The sequence below is a fragment of the Oncorhynchus nerka genome, linkage group LG9a (assembly GCF_034236695.1).
Source record: "Oncorhynchus nerka isolate Pitt River linkage group LG9a, Oner_Uvic_2.0, whole genome shotgun sequence".
In the NCBI taxonomy this organism is placed as follows: Eukaryota; Metazoa; Chordata; class Actinopteri; order Salmoniformes; family Salmonidae; genus Oncorhynchus; species Oncorhynchus nerka.
Genome location: NC_088404.1, coordinates 52,201,026 through 52,223,144, shown reverse-complemented (window position 1 = coordinate 52,223,144; position 22,119 = coordinate 52,201,026). Strand labels below are relative to the sequence as shown.

General features: G+C 42.1%; 1 protein-coding gene across 4 annotated transcripts in view; it reads left to right on the top strand.

Moving 5' to 3' along the window:
• Window positions 1–21,988, top strand: part of LOC115134488 (harmonin) — a 42,919-nt gene extending 20,931 nt beyond the window's left edge. Inside the window, exons 19-27 of one of the 4 annotated variants that reach the window (XM_065022679.1) lie at window positions 69–182; window positions 4,841–4,906; window positions 10,465–10,506; window positions 12,283–12,336; window positions 12,983–13,082; window positions 13,585–13,694; window positions 14,263–14,318; window positions 16,167–16,291; window positions 19,908–21,988. In XM_065022679.1, coding sequence (XP_064878751.1) covers window positions 69–182; window positions 4,841–4,906; window positions 10,465–10,506; window positions 12,283–12,336; window positions 12,983–13,082; window positions 13,585–13,694; window positions 14,263–14,318; window positions 16,167–16,260 — 636 coding nt within the window. In that variant the 3' untranslated portion in view covers window positions 16,261–16,291; window positions 19,908–21,988. Of the gene's footprint in view, window positions 1–68; window positions 183–4,840; window positions 4,907–5,033; window positions 10,432–10,464; window positions 10,507–12,282; window positions 12,337–12,982; window positions 13,083–13,584; window positions 13,695–14,262; window positions 14,319–16,166; window positions 16,292–19,907 lie in introns of those variants that run through there. The other 3 variants (XM_065022680.1, XM_065022681.1, XM_029668511.2) reach the window with 3 other exon arrangements.
• Window positions 21,989–22,119: the final 131 nt, after the last annotated feature.

Sequence of the window (22,119 nt, the reverse complement as noted above, 5' to 3'; positions counted from 1 at the left end):
CTCACTGAAGCCCACTGTAACCCCATTGTTTGCTGTCCTTTCTGCCACTGCTCGGATGTTTCTAATAGCAAATCGCTCCTAGCCCGCCCAACCAGAGGCGTCAGATGGCCCCTGTCATGTCTAAACCAGTCATGCTGTCCCAGAATCAGTCCCATCGACCTACCCTACACGCTGAGGGCCTGGTAAGAAACACAGACTCAGCACTGTCCGCCTACTCCTCCTCTCTCCCTCTCCCTAAACACCCTCAACCCCTCTCCGCATGCTTGCTGTGTTCTCCTGTCACTCTCCCTAGCCGGGGTGCTACGTTTGTTCACGCTGTTTCTCTGCCGCACCAGACAAGGCTGGTTAGTGTACCGATGCTAACTTCCTTATCAGGAGGAGACCCTGTCATTACTCTGCTCCCAACTGGTCATTTACCACGTGTCATCACCATCCAGAAAAACCAAGGGAGGATCAGGCCTGGCTTTTATATATCGTCCAATTCTGTTGTCAAATTGAATCCACAAACTGAGAGAGCGTGATAGTCTTTTGCAGTTTAGCTGCAGAACTTCTTAGTAACGGAGTGAAATGATACAGCATCAGAACATGACTCGCCTTCCAATAGTGACAGGAGTGAGAGTGTATTGTTTCATTGTCTGTCTGAAATTCGGAATACATTGATGTTCCCGATAGGTTGTCTATAGGTTGTCTGAGTCTTTGCGATGCTATTCATCTGAAAGGGGACAGGTCCACGGGGGTGAATGGTAGGAGAGCGATTGCTGAAAGACCAGTGGGACGGAATCGAGATCACCAGACCAACCCAAGCCGTTATCCAGAATGCCTTATGAGTCAGAGTCACAGAAACGGAGGAGAAGCTCTGCTGCAGTTTGATAGATGCTGAGACCCTCTCAAGCCTCACTGTCCGTCTGTAAGACTGACACTCTATCTGCTGCTATTTAGACCACACAGGATGCCCATCTCAGCCCGTCTCTCCCTCCTGTCATAAGTGCCTGTTGATTAAATGGATGGCCACCACCCGTGGATATAGCCTACAGTACAGTTTAAGCGCAGTCCGTTTCAGGCTTTGACGTTTGGTGACTGCTGTGTTAGCACTCAAAAGATGTCGCATAAAGTTGACTTTTCCATTTTTTCAATTGTTTTATTCTTTTCACTGCGTCAAACGTTTTGGCTTTGCAGCCTTCTTCAAGTCTGTAGGTAATATTTTTCATTCAAAACAGAATTTATAGGCCACAGGTGAGCGATTTAAACCCTGTCCTATCAAGAACACTGTCCATATCATATTTTGCATATCATTTATGAGTTAGGCTCACATATTTATGAACGACCTAGCCTGATGCCCTTTGTGGTAAGCTATCTCGTACATGTCTATAGTGTATCCAAATGAGCGGACGGTTCACATCTCATTAACCCTAATTGCTCTTTGTGCCCGCTCCCGTACCCTATAATTCTGTATTTCTTTGCATTTGTATGCGTGTAGACCAGAGAATCTGATTGGCAGATGAGTGGCAACCCCGATTAGAAGCACCTGTTGCTCGTCAGTTGCTCACCTGTGTGCCCTGTAAATGCTGATCATTAAAAGCTGAAACGTCTGTTTACGCTACTGCTGATGCAAATAAAATAATAAACCAAATGGAAAAATGATATCAGCCTTACGCAACATCTTTTTGAGTGCAGACCCATCACATATTTTTGCTTATATGAGTTTACAGGTTTTACGCACCAACCAAAGTCCTGTGAGAGCACGATGGTCCCCTTTTGATTGGCTACTGTGTTAGCTCAAGAAGATCCAAAGCATTTAGCTACAGTCTAGTTAGGATTCAGATTAGATAGTGTGGTACCAACATGGAGAATTATTTCTCTACCACTTGTAAAGTGAAGTTGATCCCAGGTGAAGGTTTTGCTGATGTTGACAGAGAGACAGACTTAAAAAAAAAAATGTTTAAGTTCACCTTTATTTAACTAGGCAAGTCAGTTAAGAATACATTCTTATTTACAATGACGGCCTACTCCGGCCAAACCCGGACAATGCTGGGCCGATTGTGCGCCACCCTCCCAATCACAGCCAGATGTGATACAGCCTGGATTTGAATCAGGTACTATAGTGATGCCTCTTGCACTGAGATACAGTGCCTTAGACCACTGCGCCACTCGGGAGCCTAGACAGAGGGAGCCCAGACAGAGGGAGCCCAGACAGAGGGAGCCCAGACAGAGGGAGCCCAGACAGAGGGAGCCCAGACAGAGACTCTGAAAGAAAGAGGAAGCAACTCATAAAGAGAGAAACGGAGAGAGACTTTTTGTATTTCCATCCTCACTATATTGAAACACCACAGTAACCCCAGTGAGTCTCCCGGCAGCTAAAAATTGCATTGCATACCATCAAACCACTTCTCAACCACATTTCACAGTACAATACACATTCCATGTCCATATTACAAATGTATATTTAACCAGCCCTCTCCAGCAGTACAGTCCTCCTAAGCCCCCGCATATCTTGAAATACCCCCAGATAGTTGACCATCTAGTATTTATAATCAACCTGTCGTGACTTTATTTTCATTCATCTGATGACTGTTATTTATTTAATCCACTAACTATGTTTAATTGTTACCCGACTAAATTAATCATGTAACAACTAACTCATTAGGAATTTGGGGCACCACGGAAGAGGTTGTTTAAAGACTTACCATCTCCCGAATTAAATTCTATAAGATATATCTATTACATCAATAAACAGTCATCTTATTAATCATTACCTCTTATCATTATGAACAGTCGTAACCTCATGCATCTACAGAAACACCAGCCTTACTCATGATTCAGTACTACACAAATTGGTTGAATAATTTATTTACAAGTTAACTAAATAATAACAGGATAACATACACACTTAATACATGAGACAAAGGTCCCTGGCGGACTTCTACAATATGGTGGCTTTTTACACAACAACATGGAGAGGGAGAGAAAGAGAAAAAGACACTTATCGTCGATACATTTCAGAACTATTCTCACATTAATCATATAGTTTGCACACAAACCACTGCCCGTTTGTAATAAGAGATCATGAATGTATTTACATGTGAGTGCCTTTGTTCGGTCGGAACCAACCCTCCTTAGGAAGGTTGTTGGCCTTTCAGTGGCAAGCTGTACGGCTCTGATTGTCTGAAAGGGGTCTCCACTTTCCCGTCTTCTACTATTGTTCACTCTGGAAGATAGCTAGCCAGCCGCGTCGACGGTTCCCATTGGTGATGAGCGTAGTAGGATAGTCACACTTAGATTCGCTTTTCTAGATATTTGACTCAAGACAGCTAATCAACTGTCTCAGTGATTGTCTGGGAGGTGAGCTTCTCACCTACACCTCGTGTTGATTATTCAGCATTTGGACCACGATGGACATAAGCTGCAGCTCGCCGTCTCACTTGTCTAAAGGAAGGTGAGTTTATTTCTTCACCTCGTGTTGAGGTTCAAGTTACAACCTTTTCATACATGTAGCTACCGCCTCACATTTCCTGGTCTGATGTTAATCTCTGTTGTCATGCCTTTTATGTCCTCTGGCTGAAGGGGACGGTTCCGTCCATCTGACACTCTCTCTGACCTTATCGTGGCGTAGCTACCTACTTATGCACAGTTTATAGGAGATAGATTCTCTTATACCTCCTAAAATCACTTTCATATCTTAACAACAATACTTTCTTAATATGTAATATTATATGCACAATGTATTGGATGGAAACTTGACAGATAAAGGGGATATACTTTCCAAGTTACAGTATTACATCCGTACAGTTTTTAATTAAATTGTATTTGTCACATGGTTAGCAGATGATAATGTGAGTGTAGTGAAATGCTTGTGCTTCTAGTACAGACAGTGCAGTAATATCTAACATTTCCCCAACAACTACCTAATACACACAAATCTAAAGGGGTGAATGAGAATATGTACATGTAAGTATATGGATGAGCGATTGCTGAGCAGCATAAGCAAGGTGCAGTAGATGGTATAAAATACAGTATATACATGTGATAGGAGTAATGTAAGATATGTAAACATTATTAAAGTGGCATTATTTAGAGTGAATTGTATAAAGTGATTAATGATTCATTTATTAAAGTGGCCAGTGATTGGGTCTCAATGTAGGCAGCAGCCTCTCTGAGTTAGTGATAGCTCTTTAGCAGTCTGATGGCCTTGAGATAGAAGCTGTTTTTCAGTCTCTCAGTCCCAGCTTTGATGCATCTGTACTGACCTCGCCTTTTGGATGATAGTGGTGTGAACAGGCAGTGGCTCGGGTGGTTGATGTCCTTGATGATCTTTTTGGCCTTCCTGTGACATCGGGTGCTGTTGGTGTCATGGAGGGCTGGTAGGTTGCCGCCGGTGATGCGTTATGCAGACTGCACCACCCTCTGGAGAGCCTTGCGGTTGAGGGTGATGAAGTTACCATACCAGGCTGTAGTTTTCTTTAGCTCCCCACTGACCATTCCCCATATTCTTATGTTAGAATTATTGTTCCAGTATTCACTTTTGATGTGCTAGAGTTTCGGCCGGAAAACTTCTGTGAAACAAAGAACATTCCTTGGGTTAAATACTGGAGTGGGAGAGAAAGTCTCCTTCTCCTGTAATTTATGACAGGGTGTGAACTGTCAACCCTCCAGGAGCCCCCCCCCCCGTGGGAGAGAGAGGGCCTTGTTATTGTCATCCATTGCCAAGCTGATCTGACCCGTTCAGATCCTCACAGAACAGCCATGACACACCCTAAGGCATAGAGGGAGGGAAGTAGCTTGGGGGGAGCGAGGTGTCGTAGTGTCAATCTCTAATGACTACTGTCTGGTTCCTGTGTTACAGCCCCCGGAGATGCTGAAACGGATGGTGACGTATAACAACTCGTTTAGGTCCAACAACAAGAGACAAGTAATCCATCCCCATCACCACCTTCTCCCCTGACTGTGCTCTCCTCTGCTCTGAGTGGTTCTCACTAGTTTACTGGCTGTTTTCCCTTGTTCTTTCTCATCTAAATCAATCCACCTTTCTTCCTCAGAGTGACGTGTGGAGTGACTGCCTCCTTTATTTCCCTGGTTCCCAACCTGTCCTTTCTGTTGGATGCAGTAGTCCCTTGTACACATTCAATACCCCAACTAAATTGACTGTGGAAGTTAAGTATTATGTACATGCATTGGGCCTTCTTTTGTCTCAAGGTAGATATGCAGATGGCGTGGATGCTGAGTAGTGTAGATATGTGGTTGTACGTCTTCTTTTTAGTGTTCAGGTTGCCCTGAACTAAACTGAACTGACAGTCCATTGTCCCATTGTAAATGGCATATTAGTGTTCGATACAAACTGAGACCACAAGCAACTTCCTGTGCAATGGGAAGAAGGGCCTCCATGTTTTTACTCGACCCTACAGATCATGCTTATTGTCATTAAAAACCTCGAGTTGACATTCCTTGCCTTAAAATATACTCTGTGGCACCCTGCTATCGCACATATTCTGCACTATAGCTGGTGGAAAGTAGTGCACTATATAGGGAATAGGATGCTATTTGAGATACAAACGTGTACCGCAGAGAGCCTTTTGTACCGCAGAGAGCATCAATGTCATTGCAATAAATTGGCTTCTCATTCAGCCAGATTTAATTAACGTTCATTCTGACATCCTCAGACTGATGTCTCCAGTCATGAAGGACGCTATACAATTAAATTGGCATTTGTTTCAAACTGGAGACGTCTGCTTTTTGAAATGGAAAGTGCAGTGTGATTGCCTTGTTAACTGAGCTGTTGCTGCAGTGGTTGAGACATGAGTCCTCTTTCTCCTGAATGGAGATTGAGGAGCTGTGGCCCTCAGATTTTGAAGGCCACAAATGACGGTGTTTGTGTGCGTGTATATCAATGAATCTCCTTTTACAATGTTTTGAAGTGAAAAGAAGAAATGCTGATTGGGCTCATTGATTTGAGTTGAAAAATAAATGCTGCACTCATGGAATGGCATGATTTGATCACTGAAAAGTGCTATTTACATGTGAAAAATGAATGGCATTTGCTGCCTTTGCTATACTGTAGGACTATTGTTTACCTTTTTGTTGGTGACACTTTGATATCTTGATAATATGCAGCTGTTTAAAGGGCAAATCCACAGATGAAACTAACAAACCGTCGCCCCACCTCTGTTTTGGCAAAAAGCTGAAAGATGGGCCTGGATGCAAGGACGGACTATCCATGATATCAAAATGATTGTTTTAACCATGCTATGAGGCCATACAGTGGTTGTTTACATTTACAATGTTTACAAACATTTAGAGAAAAACGTGCTTATATTTTGGGTTCTCATGGAGTGTAACACTTGAACTAAGCTTATGAGGCATTTATATTATTCAAGAATCAAAGGATATACAGTTGAAGTCGGAAGTTGACATACACCTTAGCCAAATACATTTAAACTCAGTTTTTCACAATTCCTGACATTAAATCCTCGTAAAAATTCCCTGTCTTAGGTCAGTTAGGATCACCACTTTATTTTAAGAATGTGAAATGTTAGAATAATAGTAGAGAGAATGATTTATTTCAGCTTTTATTTATTTCATCACATTCCCAGTGGGTCAGACGTTTACCTACACTCAATTAGTATTTGGTAGCATTTCCTTTAAATTGTTTAACCTGGGTCAAATGTTTCAGTAGCCTTCCACAAGCCTCCCACAATAAGTTGTGTGAATTCTGGCCCATTCCTCCTGACAGAGCTGGTGTAACTGAGTCAGCGTTGTAGGCCTCCTTGCTCGCACACGCTTTTTCAGTTCTGCCCACAAATTTTCTATAGGATTGAGGTCAGGGCTATAGGATTGATGGCCACTCCAATACCTTGACTTTGTTGTCCTTAAGCCATTTTGTCACAGCTTTGGAAGTATAATTGGAGTCATTGTCCATTTGGAAGACCCATTTGCGATCAAGCTTTAACTTCCTGACTGATGTCTTGAGATGTTGCATCAACATATCCACATTATCTTCCCTCCTCATGATGCCATCTATTTTGTCAAGTGCACCAGTCCGTCCTGCAGCAAAGCACCCCCACAACATGATGCTGCCACCCCCGTGCTTCACGGTTGGGATGGTGTTCTTTGGCTTACAAGCATCCTCCTTTTTCCTCCCAACATAACGATGGCCGTTATGCCCAAACAGTTCTATTTTTGTTTCATCAGACCAGAGGACATTTCTTCAAAAAGTACAATCTTTGTCCCCATGTGCAGTTGCAAACCGGAGTCTGGCTTTTTTATGGCAGTTTTGGAGCAGTGGCTTCTTCCTTGCTGAGTGGCCTTTCAGATTATGTCAATATATACTGTGGATATAGATACATTTGTACCTGTACCTGTACTTGTACCTGTTTCCTCTAGAGGTCGACCGATTATGATTTTTCAACGCCGATACCAAACCGATTATTGGAGGACCCCAAAAAAAAGCTGATACCGATTAATCAGTCGATAAAAAAAATAAAAAAACATTTATTTGTAATAATGACAATTCCAACAATACTGAATGAACACTTATTTTAACTTAATATAATACATCAATACAATTTATTTAGCCTCAAATAAATAATGAAACATGTTCAATTTGGTTTAAATCATGCAAAAACAAAGTGTTGGAGAAGAAAGTAAAAGTGCAATATGTGCCATGTAAGAAAGCTAACGTATAAGTTACTTGCCCTTAACATGAGAACATATGAAAACTGGTGGTTCCTTTTAACATGAGTCTTCAATATTCCCAGGTAAGAAGTTTTAGGTTGTAGTTATTATAGGAAATATAGGACTATTTCTCTCTATACCATTTGTATTTCATATACCTTTGATTATTGGATGTTCTTATAGGCACACACATTAGTATTGCCAGTGTAACAGTATAGCTTCCGTCCCTCACCTCGCCCCTACCTGAGCTCGAACCAGGAACACATAGACAACAGCCACCCTCGAAGCAGCGTTACCCATGCAGAGCAAGGGGAATAACTACTCCAAGTCTCAGAGCGAGTGACGATTGAAATGCTATTAGAGGGCACCCCGCTAACTAGCTAGCCATTTCACATCGGTTACACCAGCCTAATCTCGGGAGTTGATGGGCTTGAAGTCATAACAGTGCAATGCTTGAAGCACAGCAAAGGGCTGCTGGCAAAACGCACAAAAGTGCTGTTTGAATGAATGCTTACGAGCCTGCTGGTGCCCACCATCGTTCAGTCAGACTGCTCTATCAAATCATAGACATAATTATAACATAATAACACACAGAAATACGAGCCTTAGGTCATTAATATGGTCGAATCCAGAAACTATCATCTTGAAAACAAGACGTTTATTCTTTCAGTGAAATACGGAACCGTTCCGTATTTTATCTAACGGGTGGCATCCATAAGTCTAAATATTCCTGTTACATTGCACAACCTTCAATGTTATGTCATAATTACGTAAAATTCTGGCAAATTAGGTGGCCCAAACTTTTGCATATGCACTGACTCTACGTGCAATGAACGCAAGACAAGTGACACAATTTCACCTGGTTAATATTGCCTGCTAACCTGGATTTCTTTTAGCTAAATATGCAGGTTTAAAAATATTTACTTCTGTCTATTCATTTTAAGAAAGGCATTGATGTTTATGGTTAGGTACACATTGGAGCAAGGACAGTTCTTTTTCGCGAATACTCACCGCATCGATTATATGCAACACAGGACACGCTAGATAAACTAGTAATATCATCAACCATGTGTAGTTAACTAGTGATTATGATTGATTGATTGTTTTTTATAAGATAAGTTTAATGCTAGCTAGCAACTTACCTTGCCTTTCTGCATTCGCGTAACAGGCAGACTCCTCGTGGAGTGCAATGAGCGGCAGGTGGTTAGAGTGTTGGACTAGTTAACTGTAAGGTTGAAAGATTGAATCCCCGAGCTGACAAGGTAAAAATCTGTGGTTCTGCCACTGAACAAGGCACTTAACCCACCGTTCCTAGGCCGTCATTGAAAATAAGAATGTGTTCTTAACTGATTTGCCTAGTTAAATAAAGATTAAATAAAGGTGTAAAAAAAAAAATGGCCAAATCGGTGTCCGAAAATACCGATTTCCAATTGTTATGGAAACTTGAAATCGGCCCTAATTAATCGGCCATTCCGATTAATCAGTCGACCTCTAGTTTCCTCCAGCGTCTTCACAAGGTCCTTTGCTGTTGTTCTGGGATTGGTTTGCACTTTTCGCACCAAAGTACGTTCATCTCTAGGAGACAGAATGCGTCTCCTTCCTGAGCGGTATGACGGCTGCGTGGTCCCATGGTGTTTATACTTGCATACTATTGTTTGTACAGATGAACGTGGTACCTTCAAGCGTTTGGATATTGCTCCCAAGGATGAACCAGACTTGTCAAGGTCAAAAAAAATCTGACGTCTTGGCTGATTTCTTTTGATTTTCAGAGAGGTGTCAAGCAAAGAGGCACTGAGTTTGAAGGCCTATTCCTGCTCTTTTCCAGCATTCCATCAAACCCATTTGGTGTGTCATCATAGTGGTCTCTGACTTGTGGTCAGACTCGCTCAGGTGGAACAAATGTAAACTTCCGCCTTTTTTCAATGTTGATTTGAATGTCATTGAGAAAACAGAGGAGTGTCAAAGATTTTTCAAAAGTATCTGTAATCTGATTACAATATTTTTGCTGGTAATTTAACGGATTACAGTTACCGTTTTTCTGGTAACCCCTTACATGTAACGTTTTACGTTACTCCCCAACCCTGTAGGCGCACCAGGCTTCAGTGTGTCAAGAACTGTAACGCTGCTGGGTTTTTCACGCTCAACGGTTTCCTGTGTGTATCAAGAATGGTCCACCACCCAAACGACATCCAGCCAACTTGACACAACTGTGGGAAGCATCGGAGTCAACATGGGCCAGCATCCCTGTGGAACACTTTCGACACCTTGTAGAGTCCATGCCACGACGAACTGAGGCTGTTCTGGGGGAAAGGGGGGGGGGTTCATCTTAATATTAAGAAGATGTTCCTAATGTTTTGTACACTCCGTGTGTATAGTTAGCCTTCTCTCTACAGTCGCATAGACCTTGTCATCACTTTATTTTTCAGAGCTGGAAAGACATGGAAAATGAGTCCACAGCCTTGGTTTTTGTTGTATTATAACATTCATCAATTTGAAATACCATTTAAAGACAGAAGTGGTTGTCAAAGGAAATCTAGCCCTTGTGCACTCACCACACTCGTTCTCTGTTAGAACCTAATTACATCATTACATGCCAACGTCATTTAGAAAAGTAATAAGCTACATTGCCATTGCCATTGTGTAAGATGTCATATTACTGAGCAAGAAATCAGTTAAGAGACCAGGGTGATATAGGGCCTGCATTATAGGCCTATTGTTCGACCATGCTTCCTAGTGGCGTTGAACCTCAAATGCAGCATTGCCATGTTGAACTGTCTAATATGTTGTTTTGTCTTTCAGGGCTTTCAGAAATACGTGGAAGACTTTGATCCCCACTCCATGGTACTGTATGTCTGTCTATAGCTGCAAGACCTTTAGACGTACAGGATCATGTCATGTGTACAGGCGTGTGACATGTGCCAACGAAGATCTGTTAACCGTGACTATAAAGCCGTTTGTAAATGTCAGTCTCCATTGTGAGCCATCCCATAGTTGACCTTCTCGCTTCCGTGTGGACATTGAGTCACTGTAACAGCCATTCTGTGTTATAGCCTTCCTGGAAACCTCAGTGGGACACCTCTAATGTTCTCATCTTTCTTGGAAATAGTCAATGCGCCTCAGGGAAATGGTTTTCTATACCTAAAGCCATACATTGCCTTCGGAAAGTATTCAGACCCCCTTGACTTTTTCTACATTTTGTTACGTTACAGCCATATTAAATTGATGAAATAGTTATTTTTCTCTCTCCCTCAATCCACACACAATATCCTATAATGATGAAGCAAAAACAGGTTTAGAATTGTTTGCAAATGTCTGAAATAACACATTTACATAAGTATTCAGGCCATTTACTCAGTACTTTGTTGAAGCCCCTTTGGCAGCGATTACAGCATTGAGTCTTCTTGGGTATGAAGCTACAAACTTGGCACACCTGTATTTGGGGAGTTTCTCCCATTCTTCTCTGCAGATCAAGCTCTATCAGGTTGGATGGGGAGCATTGCTGCACAGCTATTTTCAGGTCTCTCCAGAGATGTTCAACCGGGTTCAAGTCCGCGCTCTGGCTGGGCCACTAAAGGACATTCAGAGACTTGTCCTGAGGCCACTCTTGCGTTGTCTTTGCTCTGTGCTTAGGGTAGTTGTCCTGTTGGAAGGTGAACCTTTGCCCCAGTCTGAGGTCCTGAGCGCTCTGGAGCAGGATTTCATCAAGGATCTCTCTATACTTTGCTCTGTTCATTTTTGCCTCGATCCTGACTAGTCTCCCAGTCCCTCCCCCTGAAAAACTTCCCCACAGCATGATGCTGCCACCATCATGCTTCACCGTAGAGATGGTGCCAGGTTTTCTCCAGACGTGATGCCTGGCATTCAGGCAAAATAGTTCAATTTTGGTTTCATCAGACCAGAGAACGGCAAACTCTAATTGGGCTGTCATGTGCCTTTTACTGAGGAGTGTTCCAAACTTCTTCCATTTAAGAATGGTGGAGGCCACTGTGTTCTTGGGGACCTTGAATGCTGCAGAAATGTTTGGATACCCTTCCCCAGATCTGTGCCTCGACACAAGCCTGTCTCGGAGCTCTACGGACAATTCCTTTGACCTCATGGCTTGGTTTTTGCTCTGACATGCACTGTCAACTGTGGGACCTGATATAGACGGGTGTATGCCTTTCCAAATCATGTCCAATCAATTGAATTTACCACAGGTGGACTCCAAGTTGTAGAAACATCTCAAGGATGATCAATGGAAACAGAATGCACCTGAGCTCAATTTCAAGTCTCATAGCAAAGGGTCTGAATACTTATGTAAAAAAGCTATTTCTGTTTTTTATTTTAAATATATTTGCAAAAATTTCAAAACTGTTTTTTTTTTGGCTTTGTCATTATGGGGTATTGTGTGTAGATTGCCGAGGATTTTTATTTATTTAATCCATTTTACAATAAGGCTCTAACGTAACAAAATGTGGAAAAAGTAAAGTGGTCTGTATACTTTCCAAAGGCACTGTGTATAATAGAGATATAATGTATAGATTGTACAATCCATACATATCTATTCACTGTGATCCAGTGTTGTAATGTTATGTGTTTTGTTTTGACTCCATCCATCTCTGCTGGTTGTGTTAACAGTTCTCCTCGGAACAGATAGCTGGGCGAGACGTGAGACTACTGAGAATCAAAAAGGTAAGCAGAATTACCATCAGGATGAACTGTCCAGTTTTGACTATACTTTTCAGGTTGTTATATTTTTATTTAAGGAAAGAAGGATCGAAACAAACTTACCTTTGGGGACAATGAGGTTAATTGGCAAAACAAAAAGTTAATTCCTGCACTGCAGAATCATCTCTATTTCCTCAGACAGACAGACATACAGTAGGATGATGGTGATGATGATGATGATACATCTAAGGCTTTAAAGCTGCAATATGTAACTCTTTGGGTGACCAGACCAAATTCACATGGCAATGTGAGTTATAGATCTGTCATACTCATTGAAAGCAAGTCTAAGAAGCGGTACATCTGTTCTATGTGTGCTATTTCTATGCTTCCCATTCATAAGTTTCGTTTTCCATCTTTTACTTTCTTTTTTTGTACACCAGCTTCAAACAACTGAAAATACTATATTTTGGTTATGGAAAATATATTTCACAGTAGTTTAGATGGTACAATGATTCTCTACACTATACTTGCTTGTTTTGTCACATAAACTGAAATGAGGTGAACTAATTTTAGCAACCAGGAAATGGCGGAGCGATTTCTTTACCGTGCATTTTTAAATCATATGTAATGAATGCATAACATGTATTTCCATGTATCTCTCGTACCTCAGGTTGGACCACTTGATCTGGCTGTGGAGGGGGGAGTAGACTCCCCTCTGGGAAAGCTAGTGGTATCTGCCATTTATGATGGAGGCTCGGCAGACAAACATGGTGAGTTCATACGTGTCAACACTTGGATTGATTTAATTTAAAGGTTACAAACATCAATATTTTGTCTCAACCCTCTGTTGTCACCAATAGAAATTGAATGGCATGTTTTTGTTTCATATTTGACATACAAACAGAATGTCAAAAGGTTTATTCCATCTCTCAGAATGATATTCAATGGTCTGATTCTGCTCTTATTAGTCTATGGCTGTGTTTACACAGGCAGCCAAGTTCTGTTATTTTGTCCAATTATGGGCAAAACAGTTGATTTGATTAGTCAAAAGACCAATTAGTGGAAAAATAATCCGAATTGGGTGGCCTGTGTAAATGCAGCCTTTATGTCCATGTGGAGCAATATTAGTAGAAAGGAATCCCAGGCTATTGAGTGGGATCTGTTTACTAAACGTAAGTTGAATCTACATAGGCAGCACTATTCACCCAGAGGTTGTTGTATGTAAAAACAAAAGTAATTTTTGTGATTGTGTGTGTGCGTGTGCCTCCCCAGGTGGGATAGTGCCAGGAGATGAGGTGATGGCTGTGAATGGGAAGATCCTGACGGACTCCTCACTGACAGAAGGACAAAACTCTCTGACCCGTGCCTGGAACAGTGGAGGGGTATGATTTTGACTGTCTCTTTTACACTCTTAACAACAACAATGTCTAAAGATCAGAAATACTGGGGTGGGGGGTATTTCTCACATCAAAAAAATCAATGAGTTAGGCAGCTAACTTTCATTTACTATTCTCAATAAACAGGCGAGGGAGTTTGATCCTGTAAGGTGGAATACTACCCTGGTTGTTTTGTGCTGACGGTAATTTGTCTTACATGAGTCTTATTGATAAGACCAGCCCCGATCAAAACGTCAACAATCGGGACAGTTGGTTTTATAGTGAGGGGAGGGGTAGATTTATTTGGATCAATAGTTCCTACATTTACATTTACATTTAAGTCATTTAGCAGACGCTCTTATCCAGAGCGACTTACAAATTGGTGCGTTCACCTTAAGACATCCAGTGGAACAGCCACTTTACAATAGTGCATCTAAATCTTTTAAGGGGGGGGGGTTTCCTCTGTGATATTTTTTTAACCCTGCAAATCCTATATGGAAGAGGGATAGACAGTTCATCATTATATGAGCCAAGCATCACTGATTTTTTAATTTATCTGAATGTGTGCCTTTAGGATTGGATTGACCTGGTGATAGCAGTGTCACCTCCAAAAGAGTATGAAGATGAGGTGTAAGTACATTCTCTCCATCAACTCCACATGTGGTACAATCTCTGCAGTATGTGAATACACACAATGCGTAGCCTATAAATGCTCACAATGATTCAGTTGAAGGTAGATGCAGGGCGTAATGTTTCAATTGACTTGTTATTTACAGTGCATTTGGGAAGTATTCAAGACGCCTTGACTTTTTCATGTTAGTCTTATTTTAAAAATAATCACATTGTTTTTGTTCCCTCATCAATCTACCCTCAATACCTCATAATGACAAAGCAATGTTTTTAGAAATGTTAGCAAATATAAAAATAAATAAAACAGAAACATCACATTTACATAAGCATTCAGACCCTTTACTCAGTACTTTGTTGAAGCACCGTTGTCAGCGATTACAGCCTTGAGTCTTCTTGGGTATGACGCTACAAACTTGGCACACCTGTATTTGGGGAGTTCCTCCCATTCTTCTATGCAGATCCTCTCAAGCTCTGTCAGGTTAGGTGGGGAGCGTCTCTCCAGAGATGTTCAATCAGGTTCAAGTCCGGGCTCTGGCTGGGCCACTCAAGGACATTCAGAGACTTGTCCCGAAGCCACTCCTGCGTTGTCTTGGCTGTGTGCTTAAGGTCATTGTCCTGTTGGAAGGTGAACCTTCGCCCCAGTCTGAGGTCCTTAGCGCTCTGGAGCAAGGATCTATCTGTACTTTACTCTGTTCATCTTTCCCTTGATCCTGACTAATCTCCTAGTCCCTACTACTGAAAAACATCCACACCGCATGATGCTGCCACCACCATGCTTCACCGTAGGGATGGTGCCAGTTTTCCTCCAGATGTGTCGCTTGGCATTCAGGCCAAAGAGTTCAATCTTGGAGTCATTTAGGTGCCATTTGGCAAACTCCAAGCGGGCTGTCATGTGCCTTTTACTGAGGAGTGGCTTCCGTCTGCCCACTCTACCATAAAGGCCTGATTGATGGAGTGCTGCAGAGATGGTTGTCCTTCTGGAAGGTTCTCCAATCTCCACAGAGGAACTCCAGAGCTCTTTCAGAGTGACCATCGGGTTCTTAGTCACCTCTCTGACCAAGGCCTTTCTCTCTCAATTTCTCTGTTTGGCTGGGCAGCCAGCTCTAGGAAGAGTCTTGGTGGTTCCAAACTTCTTCCATTTAAGATTGATGGAGGCCACTGTATTCTTGGGGACCTTCAATACTGCATAATTGTTTTGGTACCCTTCCCCAGATCCGTGCCACGACAGGTGTGTGCCTTTCCAAATCATGTCCAATCAATTGAATTTACCACAGGTGGACTCCAATCAAGTTGTAGAAGCATCTCAAGAATGATCAACTGAAACAGGATGCACCTCAGCTCAATTTCGAGTCTCATAGCAAAGGGTCTGAATACTTATATAAATAAGGGATTTCTGTTAACCTGTTTTTTGCTTTGTTATTATGGGGTTTTGTGTATAGATTGATGAGGACAGTTTTTTATTTGATCCATTTTAAAATAAGGCTGAATACTTTCCAAATCCACTGTATGTGTTGACTGTGATGTTTATTTTTATTTTTACCTTTATTTAGCTAGGCAAGTCAGTTAAGAACAAATTCTTATTTTCAATGACGGCCTAGGAACTGTGGGTTAACTGCCTGTTCAGGGGCAGAATGACAGATTTGTACCTTGTCAGCTCGAGGATTTGAACTTGCAACCTTCCGGTTACTAGTCCAATGCTCTAACCACTAGGCTACCCTGCCGCCCCAATGTGACTATAGCTAAATGGCCTCTCATGTAGTCAAAGTGGTGTGTGATGTGTATGTCTGTTAGACTGTCTATCTGTCGATGTTCATGTCTGTGTGTCTGTCGGTGTGTGTGTGTGTTCAGCCCGAAGTCAACATCAGTCAGTCCTACTGTGAACAGAAAGGTGTTTGAAGGCAGTGCATCAGTGTACAGACAAGGCTACCGGCTCCAGTTTTAGCCCTAACCTCTCACCCTGCACACCCCCACCTGTGGGTAAAAACCCTACCCCCACGCACCCCTACCTTGTGCCCCTGCCAGAGGGGATGTTTGGCATGACTGTTTGGCCCCAGGGGGAGGTGGACTGTGTGTGCTTGTGCAGTATGCATCTAATTCATGTGACAGTCTCTCTGTCAATCAGAAACGACGACACACCACCATCAGTAGTAAACAGTATGTACGTTTTATGCCTCTCATTTTAGACACTTGCTGTCACAATGAATGGCAGTGTCTGTCTTCTAGAACAATAGACACACCGCACATACAGTGCATTTCTAAGGCTCTGGCCTGTCCTAAGAGGTCACATCCATAATCAGCGTGACCGAGGTAGTGACATAGCCTTCTGCCAGCCTTCAGCAGTTGTTCTGATTGATGTTAGTCAAAGGGACTGTAACATGTTTGGACCTATACTGGGAGATTACTATAGCAGCGATCCCCAAACTGTTTTGGTGCTGTGGCCCACCAGAAGCTTTGGTATTTAACCTATGTACCCACCACGTTATGACCTACCTAGTTGAAACAAATGTTTCACAATTCATGGCCCAAATACACTGAACAAGCATATAAACGCAACCTTCAACAATCTCAAAGATTTGACTGAGTTCAAGTTCATATAAGGAAATATGTCAACTATAAGTCAACTAAAATAAATATATTAGGCCCTAATCTATGGATTTCACATGACTGGGAATACAGATATGCATCTGTTGGTCACAGATACCTTAAGAAAAAGTAGGGGCGTGGATAAAAAAAACAGTCCGTATCTGGTGTGACCAGCATTTGTCTCATGCAGCGCGACACATCTCCTTTGCATAGAGTTGATCAGGCTGTTGATTGTAGCCTGTGAAATGTTGTCCCACTCCTCTTAAATGGCTGTGCGAAGTTGCTGGATATTGGCGGGAACTGGAACACGCTGTCGTACACATTGATCCAGAGCATCCCAAACATGCTCAATGGGTCACATGTCTGGTTGGTCTGCAGGCCATTGAAGAGCTGGGACATTTTTAGTTTCCAGGAAATGTGTACAGATCCTTGCAACATGTGGGCCGTGCATGATCATGCTGAAACAATATGAGGTGATGGCGGTGGGTGAATGGCACGACAATGTGCCTCAGGATCTTGTCACGGTATCTCTGTGCATTAAAATTGTCATCGATATAATGCAATTGTGTATGTAGCTTATACCTGCCCATACCATAACCCAACCGCCACCATGGGGCACTCTGTTCACAACGTTGACATCAGCAAACCGCCCGCCCACATGTCTGCCATCTTCCCGGTACAGTTGAAACCAGGATTCATCCGTGAAGAGGACACTTCTCCAACGTTTCAGTGGCCATCGAAGGTGAGCATTTGCCCACTGAAGTCGATAACAAGGCCAAACTGCAATCAGGTCAAGACCCTGGTAAGGACGACGAGCACTCAGATTAAATTCCCTGAGACGGTTTCTGACAGTTTGTGCATAAATTATTTGGTTGTGCAAGCCCACAGTTTCATCAGCAGTCCGGGTGGCAGGTCTCAGACGATCCCGCAGGTGAAGAAGCCTGATGTGGAGGTCCTGGGCTGGTGTGGTTACACGTGGTCTGTGGTTGTGAGGCCAGTTGGACGTACTGTCAAATTCTCTTAAACGACGTTGGAGGCAGTTTATGGTATAGAAATTAACATAAAATTATCTGGCAACAGCTCTGGTGGACATTCCTGCAGTCTGCATGCCAATTGCATGCCCCATTAGAACTTGAGACATCTGTGGCATAGTGTTGTGTGACAAAACTGCACATTTTAGAGTGGCCTTTTTATTGTCCCCAGCACAAGGTGCACCTTTGAAATGATCATGCTGTTTAATCATCATCTTGATATAGCACACCTGTCCTGTGGATGGATTAGCTTGGCAAAGGATAAATGCTCACAAACAGGGATGTAAACTAATTTGTGCACAAAATCTTAGAGAAATACGTTTTTTGTGCATATGGAACATTTCTGGGATCATTTATTTCAGCTCATGAAACATGGGACCAAAACTTTACATGTTGCGTTTATATTGTTGTTCAGTATAGAATCCAATGGGACCATCCAGTGGATTCAATCAGTCAATTTGGGGTTACACAGCCATAGGGTCTCTCCACACATCTGCATGTGTGTTATTTCTAACTTGCTTGTTTAGTTTAGTTTATTAGGATCCCCATTAGCTAGTGCACATGCAGCAGCTACTCTTCCTGGGATCCACATAAAACACATGACAGAGTACAGAACAGTTACAGACAAGAACAACAATAGATATTATTACGTTCATATTAAAATGAAAAGTAATATATTGTCAAGGCACCAAGCAACAAAAACATGTATATTTACTCACTACCCAGCTAGCAATGAGGAATCGGCCCAGGAGCGGCCCTCTTCCGGGTGGCCGGAACTGTTTGAATCGACACCCGAGGACTCGGCCCGGAATCAAAATGACTGACTGCCCAGATTCGGCCCAAGTACATCGGGCTGTTTCTGTCTACCGGAATTCAGCCGACTTTGCCTGCATCTTACCAGAATCCCCCCAGAAGCGGCCCGATGCAATTTAAATAAATGTGTATAAAAAATTACCCGATTTAGAAATGTTTAATATTACTATTATACATTTTTACGTACAAATTATACCCATCCACAAAAAAAATTGTGTCGGAGGAAACCCTATATACACCTGGTGACCGTGTCAGCGTGCATGCGCCTGGCCCGGCACAGGTGTCGCTACAGCGCGATGGGACAAGGAAAACCTTGTCCCACCCTTGTCCCAACCTTCCCCGGGCGGGGCTGGGCCAATTGTTCGTCGCCTCATGGGTCGAACCAGCATCTGTAGCAACGCAGTTTGTACTTTGATGCCATGCCTTAGACCGCTGCGCCACTCAGGAGGCTCCATCCACAAAGTTTTTAATGCTTATCAATTGCCTCGCACAAAGTCTCAAAATACTGAAATACTACACAGGACTCTATAGAATTTAATTGAAACACACATATTGAAATGTTAATTGTATTTTTTGATCACAGAAACAATTAGAAAATATGGAAAAATAAATAATGAAATGTTAATTACATAAAGCAGCCTGTGTAATCATCTGCCAGAGAGTAGCCCCAATCGGCCCGAGCCCCAAGTAATACATTTGGGCCAGATATCTCACACCGGAATCGGCCCGAGCACAATGCCCGCATCCTAGCCATAAGTCATGCAGACTCGTGGCCGAGTCTGACTCTCAGCTGAGTGCCCCGACTCTCAGCCAGAATTGGCCCAGATCCACTGTGCTAGCTGGGTACTCATATATTCATATTCTTAAATACCGTATAGTTAAATTAGATCTTTAGAAAGAGGAGAGGTGCTGGGAAACATTGTATTTTTATCTGTTTTTTAAACTAAACTTGCTTTTTGCCTGAGTAAGCTCTGGTGGCAGAGCATTCCATGATGACATTGCTCTATACATAACTGATTAACGCATTAAATCAGTTTTGGGTTGAGGTACTGTGAAGAAACCCATAGTGGCGTCTCTAGCGGGACTTATGACCTAAGATACATTCTAAGGCTCCTCAACTGATGATATCCAGGTCATTCGACCTGTTTCTTTCTTTCTGTAGGACGTTCTTCTGAGAGTCACCTGACCACCTGCCTGCCAAACAAGCCATACCCACCAACCAGGAACCATCGTTCTCATTTCCTCTGACATTTGACCTATTTTATCATCACAATCAAATCCCTGCGTCAAACTGTTGCAATGCAATGCTGAGCACTATTGACAGCAAGTCTGTTTGAACCAGAACCACGCCGTGATGTGCTACATGTGAACTGTCTAGAATGTGAAAGAGACTGATTCATCCTCTGTTGAGTTCCATTTACATCCCAGTACAGAAACTTTCTGAAGAAGCTAGAGGGTTATGACATCACTACGTAATACTCCGATATTCACGACATAAGAAGGAATTCACCTCGGGCCACACACACAAATTGGGGAAAAACAAAACATTTTTTCCAATTGAACCTCATTATAAAAAAGACAACTTCATTGTCGATTTTTGTTGTTGTTATACATACATTTTAAAAATGACGAAAAGCTGCTGTGTTGCTCAATGTACCAGGTCAAAAATCCAGACCTATGGTTTGTAATACTTCCACGTAGGGAAATAGTGCTTGCGAGAAGAGCCCTCTGAATGTCGGTGTAGGAGAGTGGGAAATGTGGGGACCCGGTGTCCAAGTAGGCTACACGTAGCTATGTGTGTAGAGAACATTTCCTCACAGGTAAGACATTTCATTTGTTTAGTATCGTCCGTTTGTAACTCCACTACTTGTCGCTGTATAGTCTGTTTGTTTGTGTTGTTGGTCTTGGCCACAAGTTGTTTTACCCCAAGGTGTGTGGAGCCGCAACGTTCTATCTAATACCAACCAGGACTATCCCCCTCAGAGACATATATTTTGTAGCCTGGGTCCCCGTCTTTTTAGCCAATGTTCCACTCCTTGTAGCCTACTCCATACTATTTGTGAAGTAAATTGAGTATATAGTATGCCAATTGCTCATAGTATGGATATAGTTAGTATGCCAAAATTACACTCAAGTGAAAGGGTACCGTTCGTTTACAGTATACTAAAATGAACTAATCGTATATAGTATGTAGTATACAGTATGTTAGTATGGGTATCCAAACACAGCTGGTACTGTAGTGAAATGTTAGCTATAGCTGAAAAGACTGGTACCCGGACTATATATTTAGAGAGTTGAGACAACTTTTGCCATTTCAAATATGGTTTTAATTCTAGACATTCAGTTCCATATAATTGTTTAAACATTCCTTGTGTAATGTTAAAGTAACGGTCCAGTGTTTCCAGATTTCTATGAAATATGACCTAGAATTACTTACAATATGAGTGAAATAGTTTTCCTTACAAAAAGTGGTAATGTTAAAAACAGCTATTCTGTGTTGGAATAGTGTGGGCGTACCCCAACAGGTACCCCAACCTGTCATTAAAAATATTAACGTGAGTAGAGGGCTGATTGGCCAGCTCATTCTCCTCAGGAGGATGACCTCATACTTTATGAGGAAATAGCAAGCATTTTAGAAACTGTCTGTTTGAGATACAAGTTTGTGTTTTTTCTCCAATTTATGCTTTGGCCACGTACAAGTACAGGATGAGTCAACAACATTATTTGGGTATGAGTAAACAGAATATGAACTTTAAAAAGTGAGATGTTCACTGGACAGTTACTTTAATTGGTCGCTAACATGGTTGCCATATCATTTTGATTTGTCATGTAAATGCATCATAATGCAGAAATCTCAATGTCCCAACTAATTGCATAGCTATGTTCCCCATTCTTCTCATTCTAGTACACTACAGCATAGGAACACAGTTGTGAAAAACTGAACTCTGATGCTGAGGCGCATCGGTGTCAACAGGTTTTGATCCTCTGAGTTTAGTTAAATGTTAAGTGTATCTTAATGAGCTTCTAGTATGCCATAAGCCCCCTCGTTATAGGTGAAATTACACTCCTAAATCTCCAATGAAAGGTGTTTGAGCTTATCTGTATTCAGTTAGAGTATGTAATTAGCAGCAGGAGCAGCCCTGCAGGCAGGCAGGCAAGCACACTGTGATGTAATCAATGTCCCTATTTGAAATCAATGCTCTCTCAGAATCAATAAAGGTGTGTGCTTACTTTGACTGATCAGATTGTCTGGATTCACGATTTGGGCAGTTTATAAAGCTGGAATTCTAATGCGTTAGTTCTCTCTCTAATAGTAGCATTATTTACATTGAATGAAACACTAGGCAGGTTTCCAATTGACCCAGGTTGATTCG